Below are 10475 nucleotides of genomic sequence, written 5' to 3'. Positions count from 1 at the left end.
ACGTGGGTGAGTGAGTGGAAGGAGTCATAAAGGAAATGAGGAAGACTGAGAAGAAAAGGGTGGTGGGGATGGGGAGTTGAGATGTGGAGCTGGGTGCCTGTTGCCATGATGTGAGCTGAGGCTCTGGGCCTCCATCCAGAATTCAGGATCTGGCCCAGTGGATGGACAGTCACTGCCAACTGGACACTGTCAGCTTCTTGGGTGGGTACAACTGTCTGTGGGAGAGGGGGGATAATGAGAGGGGGGAGGTAAACAAGTTGGAAAGAGCCAAGGAGACAGTATGACTGCATGGTGACCAAAGCTCTGGACATTTTTCCTACTTCCCTGGTCCCTTGGAAGAGGACCCTGCCTGCCTTTGAAGTCAGGGAGGAAGCCTTATACCAGAGATCAGACTTTTGGCAATGGGGACAGGCTGGTCTGTGTTGGCAGTAGGGAGTGGTTTGGAATGAAAGCCTCCCTTGCCTAGTAGAAGCCAATGATACCTATCGGTTCAGCATCATACTTTCGGGAACAGAGCAGATAGAGCCTTTGGTTCGTTAGGGTGCCATTGTAGTGGCAGCTGGTGGGTGCCTGTTTGGCTACCAGAGAGCAGATTGTGAGGGGAAAGGTTTCCTGGGTGATTGTACAATATTCATTGTAATTATCACAGAAGGTCTCAGAGTATTTGCAGTGCTTCTGGATGGCTGTCCAGGGGGCATGTATCACGTAATGGGTGTTTGGGCAATACAGTCTTTGTTCTTTGCCCCGCACATAGGCCATCAGACCATTACAGTAGCCCTGGAAACCCACCGGATAGTTAACCCTGGGATAGTCAACGTGTAAGTCGCGGAAGTTCTTGATGACAATCTGCAGCCTCATGTGCACAACCAGAGTTGGTCCTAGAACAAGCTGAAGGAGCAGGAACCGGGCCACAGCTAGTGCCATTCTTCCTGCTGGTAGAGTTGAGGTGGTGGAGGCAAAAGTGGGCATACAGTGGCTGTCTGCCTCTTCCCGGAGCCTCCAGCATACCCCAGCCTTCACTGTGTGCCTTCTCTTACACCCTAAGAGTTGGACTGTACCTAAGAGATCATCCAGCCCTAGACCTCATGCCCAGAGAGAGGAGATACTTGCCAAGGTCACCCAGCTGGTCAGCCACCTTCAGCCATTCCCCCTCTCCCTTGGTCTACCTGCAGTCTCCGCCTCACTCAGTCCATGAGCTGTAACACTTACAGAATAAAAGATCCAGCTGGTTCTTGGGTGAGCAACTCTTCTCGATTGTCGCTGACCCCAGTCAGACCTTCTGGTAAAAAATGCAGAGGCAATAGAAGGAATAGAGCTGCAGTTCTCTGATTTCTCTGGAGGAAGGACAGGAGCTAGAAGATGAGCAGAGTAGCGAGGCAGGGATTCTTCTTGCCTGAGGCCAAGGACAGCTCAAAGGTGGGTAGAGGCTGGAAAGGTTTCTGGATAAAGGCCAGTCTGAGAGGAGGGCATGTCCCCTGAGTTTGAGAAGCCCCTGTGCTGAGGGACTTGGATGGGTGAGAGGAAAGAGACATTACTCTGTTGTTTCCTCTTTTCTGGTGTCATAAGAACACTTAGTTCCAGCCTTCTTGCCAGAACTCCCTAAGTTCTTGGGCTTTCTTTGATGTTTTCCTTTGGTCCATAGGCCCTGCTCCTGCGGAAAGCTGAGAAGAAAAGCACTATAATGTTTCTGAGGAACAAAGTGCTGCTTATTCCTGACCCTTAGAGAACAGAGCGTCTGCCACTCTTTCATCCCACTCACAGGAGCCCAGGAGGCCACACACATGCACATGCATAAGCAACGGCCATCCACCCAAGTACTGCTGTGCTGAAAATCCAACATGTCCTGTGGACCCCTCACTGTCCCCATCATCTACTTCACAACAATCACAATGACAGGATCACAGTGACTCCCTCGCCTATAACCTCAGGCCCTTTTGGAGTCAGAGCACACCTGGAAATTTGGTATGCTGACCCTGAAGCCTCAAACTTGTCTGGTCAGATTAAACAGCATAGCTTGGACTTTGGGGGGGGGGTGGGGGTGGACCACCTAAACCCAGCGGGTCAGATTCTCGCTGTTGTCTATCATGTTAGGAAAGGGCCGGGCTCCTAATTCTCTTTTTCGTCAACACCTGCCCCTTCATCAGAAGCAAAAAGCCAGCTCCCCAGAGCCTGCCAGCCACAGTCCTTGACTTCCACGGGCCTTTCAGCCTGGTCTCCTGCAGGGTATGGGCTTCCTCCCAGGAGAGCCTACGCAGGAGAGTCTCCCTGGAGCGGGAGCAGGCAGTCAGACTGCAGAACGCGGAGTGCTCCGAGGCCAATATATAGTTCAGGGGTGGGTGCAGAGAGGTGTACTGGTATTCCTCCTTCTTAGCTCCCCACTCCCCAACTTGCTCTTTCTTACGGCACAAACTATAGGCCAAAACTGAACCCATCCTTCCCACAACTTTCTTCTCCTCTGTTGTCTATCTCACCTTCCTCAGTTACCTCTACAAGAAATCTGAGAAAGATCCTAGACCCCTTTTTCTTCCTAATTCCACCCGTGGGAAAGCAGTGTCTACATGGTAAAGAAGAGCAAGCTTGAGTAAAACAGACCAGAAATTGAATCCACGCTCTGCTCTTTACAGGCTGTGCACGGTCAATCGAAGTTTACTGAAACACTATAAACGTCGATTTCTTCATCTGTTAATGAGGATAATATGTTATACCTCGTGGCGGTATTAGGACTCATTAAGATGTATGTCATGAGCTTTTTGCCCGGTGCCGTGCCTTGCACATGGTGAGACTCAGTATGAACATGAGTCCATCAGTCATGCAGCCCAGCAATCTTATGTAAACTTTTCCTAAACCCGCTCCTTCCATTCCTATTTCTTCTCCTGCTTGGGCTCTCCCTGCCCCTGGATACCACACGTATTCCAACTCTAGTAAGGCTCTGCCCCTCAGGGGATGTAAGACCTCCCGTGGTCTAGGCCTGGTCTCGTCTCCAACTGCAGCTCCTGCGCCTGCCTGCTTCCCCCGTGGTGTCCCCACCCCACCCCCATGTCCTTGCTCAGGTCGTCTCCTCTTCCCAGAATGCTGCTCTTCTCCTCCTCCCATTCTCGCCCCCATCAATTCCACTGAACCAGTTCATGCAAAGACTCAGCCCAGAGGTCCTATATAAGAAGCCTGTGCTTAGAGACCTCCCCGCGGAAGTGTGCACAGCCAAGCAAGTGAGGGTAAAGCCCACACGGGCAGGTGGCTATCTGTGTCCTTCAGGCTGGTCTACAAGCCAACACAAAGTGGGAGCCCACGCAGGATGGTGCCTGAGCCTGGCTGCCTCAAGTCTTTGAGAAAGCCTACTACTGTGCGGTCTCCACTTCAAAGCATGTCACCTCTTCCCTATTTGCTCAAGGCTGCAGCTTCCCTAAGAAGAGGAAGGCTTCTTTCATGCCTCTTGGTCTTCCTCTTATTTCTTTTACTGCTCACCCACCACCACGCAACTCGGCACACACAATTACAGAAATGGAATAGCACATTGTAGAGGAAAGAGTTCAGGACTTGATATCAGATAACTTACTGAATTTCTGTTTCCTCTTCTATAAAATAGGACTAATACCTTCCTTACCTCATGAGGCTATAAGAATAAAATGAGATGGTCAGCATGAAAATGCCTTTTAACCATTAGACAATATATAAATGGATAACTGGGGATGATCTCCTAGGTTCTACATCAACTCACTTTTTCCCCCAATTAACATCGGCAAAGCTTCTTTCATTCCCCAAATGAACCAAGTGGCTTTTCCGATCCCCACTCGGCCCCCAATATAGAGCCCCCTCTAACACCTGACTTAAAATTCATCTTCACAAAGCTTTCTATTATTAGCCATGTACTATGTTGATTACTGCAAAATATTTTTTTTAATAATTATTAAATACCATTGGAAAGCACTGTGACAAATTTGGGGGGAAATATAAAGGTAAATAAGAGAGTTCCAGTCCAGATTAAACTTACAATTCAGTAAGAAAGGCACACATATGTTACAAAGGCATAAGCACAGGGCCAGGAAAAGTGCTGATGTGCTATGGGCCTTCGGTTTTCAAACTGCCATTCTAGCGGTCTGGTATTTAAAGTCCTATCCTAGAGGTGTTGAACCATAGGATTGCTTCTTCCATTCAGACATCCTTGTCATGGTTTCATCTGCTCCCTAAGCCTGAGATTTGTAGAATTGTTACCCCATTACACGAGAATTATCCTAGAGATGAAGAAACTAAGTTTCAGAGGACAGCAGCTTGCTAACGGTCGTAAGTCGTATTCGGTGGCGCTCCATGGGGGGACAATTTTGTCATGTCTGGAGACACTTTTAGTTGTCACAACTAGGAGGTGTTTCTGGCATCTAGTGGGTAGAGACCAGGGATACCGCTAAACACCCATCAATGCACAAGATGGCTCCCAACAAAGAATCATCCAGACTAAAATGTAAATAGTGCTGAAATTGAGAAACCCTCGTCCAAGGAATCAGATTTCCTAACAAGTACTGACTAACTTATACCTTATATGTTAAAAAGGGGTGGTAAACATCCAGGATTTAGAAACATGTTTGTTAGATTTTGCTTGTAATGGTACTCATTTTTCTATCAGCAAAAGGAGTCCTGATAGTTCACCACTGAAACAATTTTGAGTTATTTTTCCTGTAAAAGTGACCCTCTACATGTAGTCATCTGTACATTCTCTCTCTCCTCCCCATCCCCAAGAGTAAGCATTTCTAGAACAACTGGCTAGAGTGGCAGGTGCAGGGGTGATTTTGTATGATTTAGGGGAACCCCAAGTCGTTTCCCAAAGTGAGCTCACCTCAGTCCCAGTGGCACCACTTTTTGCCCTGTCCAACTCAAATTACTCAATAGCATACTGTGTCATAGGCAGTTCCTGCGTTGTCCTTGAACCCAAAGATTGCTTTAGACATCTCAACTTCTTGTCATAACTTCACTTCAACCCCAGGGTTGCTGCCTAGGAGCTGCATTGTCAGTTCCTCAATGTGCTAACCAACATTATGGGTTGGTCGTGATCCCACCTGGGCCTGGGATCATTCAGGGGCACAGTGAACGCCTTCTAACCCAGAAGCTGAATCAGTTAAGGTAATTTCTCTGCAAGGCAGTATACTGTATCCTGAGGGAGGTACAAAAGAAGTGTAACAGATGGTCCTTGTCTTCTGGGAATTGGTCTAAATTAGAGGGAAATGATAAATACATATGAAGAAATAAGCAATGCTTCCAGGCAGGAATGTTCATGTCTTGAAGACAGCAAATGTAGGAATTTAGAAGTGAGAAAGATCCCTCTGAATTGGGAGAATCAAAGCACGTTTTGGGGTGTAGTGTTCATCCTGGGACCTTCGAATGCGTTTGAAGGAACAGGTAAGAGTTAAGTGAAGATATAGAGAATTATGAAAGTTATGTTTGAGGAAAGAGAGAAAACCAGCCTAGCTAGGGTTGAGGTACTCAGTGGGAGAAAAGTCAGAGATAAAAAAGTTGGAAAGGCAGGTTTGTCAAATTGTGGCAAACCTTCAACGTCAGGCTAAAGAATTTATATTTTATTCTGTTGATAAAAGAGGATCTGACAATGGCTTATTAGACCTCTCATAAAGGACGTCTCCAGGCCAGACCAGGTTCCCCTCTCCTACATCTTGAATTGTCTAAAGACATTGGTCTGGGAGCCAAGGATTCCAACCCACAGCTGTTCCAGGAAAGGTCATGCGAATTCAAAGACCCAAAGCAAGTTCCACATTGGACCCCAACTTGCTGTTTCACTTTCCCTGTCTACAAAAATGAGCCCATTCCTTTTACTTATCCTAGGTGCAACAAAATTAGGATAACAGAACTGAGATCTGCTCCTGCTTGGAGGGAAACTCTTCATGGGCTTTCCTTTGGTATCCAGAGGCTGTGTGGAACTCCGGAAGAGAGACAGGCTGGGCCCTGAAGGGTAGGCACCACTCCAGGCCCTGCCCTCCTCTGTCCCAGCCCCCTTCACCCCCTCTCAGCAGGCTAGAGGAAGCAACAGCTGTTGTCCTGTGGGGAAGACAGGCAAAGGTCCACCTGGCGCTGCTGGGATTTTCACAATACCCGCCCTAATGACTTTTAACACACACACACACACACACACACACACTCACACACACACACATACACACACACAAACCCCAGTAGCCTGGAGAGACGTTGGGCCAAGAACAGTGACTGTGGCAATCTAATAAGAAGAAAGCTGGGGTATCTGCCTCATATCCCTGGATAGAAACTGCGCGTGTGAGGGGCTTTTTTCCCTCCTATCTTCTCTCCCACTATTTTGTCTTCTGTTTTCCTTTCTCTAATTATTGTCTTCTCCCTTCTGCCAGACTCCCCAACCAGTCTTTGGCCCGATGCCTAACTCCTTTTGTTCTCCCTGACCTTGTCTCCCCATTCTCTTATCCTTTCTTTCCCTTGCCCCATGCATATAGTAAAGAAAAAAAATGGCAAAATTACCTTACCAAGTGCAAAGTGACACAGATCTTGGAAGCTGGATAGTTTAGGCAAATAAATAAAATCACCTGTCTTATCCAAATAATTGAGGCAGAGTAAGGGTTTTTTGCTTGAATTGTGCAGAGGATAAATTTCAACTCCTCAAATTTCGTATGCAAACCTAAACCTTTACTGTCTCTTCCTTTTGACCTGAGACAGTGGGGCTGTGTTTATTTTACTTTCACATAGCACTAAGGCAGCCTTTTGGAGAACCCAGCATAATGGAGTTGAAGAGCAAACTAGGATAATTATAATGACAGGAAAACACAAGAACAGAGGGCAGTGCAAGTCGTGGTTTGGAAACATCTCACTCTAGAATAATGAGCAGTGAGAGGGAGTCTTGGCTAGGAATTCAAATGAGCTCTTGGCCTTCCACCCCCTCCTCTAACCCCAGCCTCCAGTCAAGGGCTGGACTGGCCTGTGCTGATCTGCATTCTATCCACAGCTTGCTTTAAACCATGGATTTTATCACCACACATTTGCATTTCTACAGCAGCAGCCGCATAATTCTCTATCCAGAAGTTCAAACTGCAGAGATTTAGGCACCTTAACAAAGCAGTGAATGCTGTTCCCGCAGCCAAGGCCTCACTGAGCTTGAACCAGAGGAGACCGTGGTCTGTGTAAACTTGCTCCTGATTCTCTGTTGCCATCTAGTGGTGCTCCCCATCTCCAGCATGGTGTTTTCTTCCGAAGAGCCTTCATCCTGACTAACAGTTGTGCTCTCCATCTACTAAAGGGATATCCCCTGGTCTAAAAACAGACACCCAAATCTTCCTGATTTGAAAACTTAACTTCTGGACTGGAACACAAACATTATGATCAGGATGGTTTACGTGGCCTGTCTACGGTTACAATCCACACAACAGCCAGGGGATCTTCAAACAGACAGGCCTTTCATTCCTCTGCTTAGCAGAACCCTCCCAGGGCTCCCCAGTGTGCACAGAGCAGAAGTCTCGGTCCTAATGGTCTCTAAGGCTTGCCAAGATCTGGACTCTGGTCCCTCTCTGACCCCATCATTCACCTGCTCCAGTCACACTGGACCCCTGGCTGTTCCTCTAGCACCCCAGGAATATCTGTCTGCTTTCAGGCCTTTGCAGTACTGTTTTCTCTACTTGGAGCATTCTTCCCCAGACAAGTGCGAGTTCACTCTCTCACCTTCAAGTCTTTGTCCCAGAGTCACCTACTTCAATGACCCCATTTAAAAATCACTGCTTACCAACTTCCATGCTGTTCTACTTTTTTTCTTAGCAATTATAACTGTGAGCCAAGTATATATATATATTTTTTTCCCTGTCTTTCCCACAAAGGTAGGGAATTTTTCTCTCTCGTTCACTGATATATCCCAAGTTCCTTGGCACATAGTTGGCGCTTAATAAAAATTTGTTGACTACATGAATGAACCCGAACCCAATATTCTGAGATCACCTGCTACTTACAGGTGGATCCTGAAAACAAAACCTCTGTTCTTCTCAGTTTTCCAGGCCTTCCTACCCACTTGTAGCGACGCTTCTCTGCCTCAGTGTCTCAGTTCTTCTGAGTGCCACACGCCAAGCTCACTGGAGCCCCCAGAACAGCACTGACCCAGCTATTCCACACAGCTGTCACTCCCACAGGGAATGGGCATAAAAGGGCAAAGAAGGCCTAAGGCACCACCAGCAATAGCATTTTCAAATTTGGACGATGTTTAAGTTTTACAAGTTTCAATAAAGTAGGAAGAGGAAGAGTAAAGTGTGAGAAGTATTGGGTGCCTTCTTCAGGTAAAGCCAGGTGGCTTTGCTCAGCACCTGGAACAGGAGGCGCCCAGAGGAATGAGTCATTGTAGAATGACTGCGCTGGGATGGTGCCGGGCATCTCACTGTGACGATTCATCCACTTCCTGTCTTCTCTATCTCCTCCGGAAGATAAGCAGTAAATCCTGATGACAAGAAACCATACAAAGCAACTTTCTAGACTGGTCTATCTGTATCTCAGGTCAGAGAAAAAGCAATCCTTATCAGCACAGTGATTGGCCCTTCCCAGAATCGTGAACCAGAGGTGTGTATAGGAGGACATAAGTGACAACTCTCCCTGAAATTCATGTGGGGTTGACACCTGGGACAGCTGCTTTATTAGTCATTAAAATCATGTGGCCAGGGGCCAAATCTTGTCCATGAGTGTGAGGATTCAAGCTTCCCCATTGCCAAACATGTTTGGGCAGGTACACTAGCTCCATAGGTATCGGCGTATTTGGGTCATGTAAAGGAACATGAACCTGATTCATTTCCTGCCCTAGGACTGCACCCGAACCTACCCCCAAACGGAAGCAACATAGCCCAAGCCAGCTCTTAAGGAGTCAGGCAGTGAAAAGAGGCCCTCAGAGAGCTGAGGCCCAGTAGTGGGAGGTACTACTTCAATCCACTGAACAGGAGCCCCAGCCAAGGACTCAGTGAGGAGGTGAGGCCGGTGGTGGGACATGGGTGAGGACAGAGAAGGGATGGGTTCGGACCAGATAAGAGTACACTCAGGTGAGCCATAAAATGGACAAAGGAGGGACTCAATGTGGAGGGGATGAGGACAAACACAGGAGAGATAGAGAGGAGTGATTCTGAGGGCTGGGGTGGTGATACAAAATGGGGATATGGAGGAGATGGGATCATGGAGGGAATGAGACACAGAGCAAGGGATAGGGACGCAGGGACACAACAGGATGGGACTTGATGGAGAGGAGATAGAGCAAAGAGTGGGAGGCAAGTGGGACAGAATAAAAGAAGACAGGGATACAAGGTGAGGGGGATGGGGGCACAGGGTTAGAGGCTGGGGTCATAGTGGGTGTGGCACAAGAGAGGGGGGAAGGGATGAGACCCAGGGTAACGGAGGGGAGGGAGATAGTGTCTAGCTAGAAGGAACAGGGATAGGAAGGCTCAGTGTTCAACTAAATACCACCTGTTCTTTGTCCCCAGCGACCCCAGCCCTCCATTCTGACTGACCCCCTAGGAGAGATGGCACCAACCAAAGCAGGACTCTGCCCTCTGCTGCTGCTCCTGTTGCTGGGCCTGTGGGTGGCCAAGGTCCCAGTCAGTGCCAAGCCCAAACACATGACCTCAGCTCAGTGGTTTGAAACTCAGCATGTGCAACCCAACCCCGAGGGATGCAAAAAGGCGATGGGCAACATTAACAAGCACACAAAACACTGCAAAGGCCTCAACACTTTCCTGCATGAATCCTTCTCCAGTGTGGCTGCCACCTGTTACCTCCCCACCATAACCTGCAGGAACAGCCATGAAAACTGCCACCAGAGCAAAGGGACTGTGTCCCTGACCATGTGTGAGCTCACCTCAGGGAAGTACCCAGACTGCAGGTACAAAGAGAAGAAACTGAGCGCTTCTTACATCGTGGTCTGTGACCCACCCCAGAAAGGGGACTCTGGAAAATTCCACCTGGTTCCTGTGCACTTGGACAAAGTCCTTTAGGTTTCCAGTCTTTCTCACTCTTGGGCTGAGCTTTAATTTCCTCTCTTGGCTTCTGCACTACTCCTTCTATGCCCAAAAGGTTCTCTTCCTTTCATTTCTTGGGGCCCTTCCTAGCTCAGGTTTTTCTGACAGGCTGAGGGAGAGCTGAGGTCAATACCTCAGTGGGCTAAAATCCAGATGAGATGGGCTTTCATCTCTTTGTTGCTGTTTCCCAGAAACTTATCCCCAGGAGAGGGGCTGAGCAAGCTCCGGGGTAGGGGGATTCCCTAGTTTGTGCCTTGTACAGCTTTCCCCTGCCCCATCTTATTATGGCAGCATCACAAGAGAAGGAAATAGATGTAAGAGGGTTATATGGTGTTTATGGACAGAGCTTTTCCTGTTCCTAAACTAGAAATCTTCCCCAGCTCTGACGTGATAGTGAGGTGGCCTCTGTGCAGAGAGGCAGCGGAAGGAAAGAAGACAAAGTATTACCACTTCATATTTACATAGCATTTCATGGTGTAG

General features: G+C 48.0%; 2 protein-coding genes across 2 annotated transcripts; one reads left to right on the top strand and one right to left on the bottom strand.

The window, feature by feature from the left end:
* Positions 1-462: 462 nt before the first annotated feature.
* RNASE13 (ribonuclease A family member 13 (inactive)) lies at positions 463-924 on the bottom strand (the record flags this gene model as incomplete). Its single annotated transcript, XM_081048320.1, has 1 exon — positions 463-924. The coding sequence occupies one exon, from the start codon at positions 922-924 to the stop codon at positions 463-465; it is 462 nt and encodes a 153-aa protein (XP_080904446.1).
* Positions 925-8876: 7952 nt separating this feature from the next.
* Positions 8877-9971, top strand: LOC308497956 (ribonuclease 7-like; the record flags this gene model as incomplete). Its single annotated transcript, XM_081049021.1, has 2 exons — positions 8877-8955; positions 9462-9971. Exon 2 carries the CDS (start codon positions 9501-9503, stop codon positions 9969-9971), a length of 471 nt encoding a protein of 156 aa, XP_080905147.1. The 5' UTR covers positions 8877-8955; positions 9462-9500.
* Positions 9972-10475: the final 504 nt, after the last annotated feature.

This window comes from Rhinolophus hipposideros, assembly GCF_964194185.1.
Source record: "Rhinolophus hipposideros genome assembly, chromosome: 5".
Taxonomy (NCBI): Eukaryota; Metazoa; Chordata; class Mammalia; order Chiroptera; family Rhinolophidae; genus Rhinolophus; species Rhinolophus hipposideros.
This window is presented reverse-complemented; position numbering and strand designations above follow the sequence as displayed.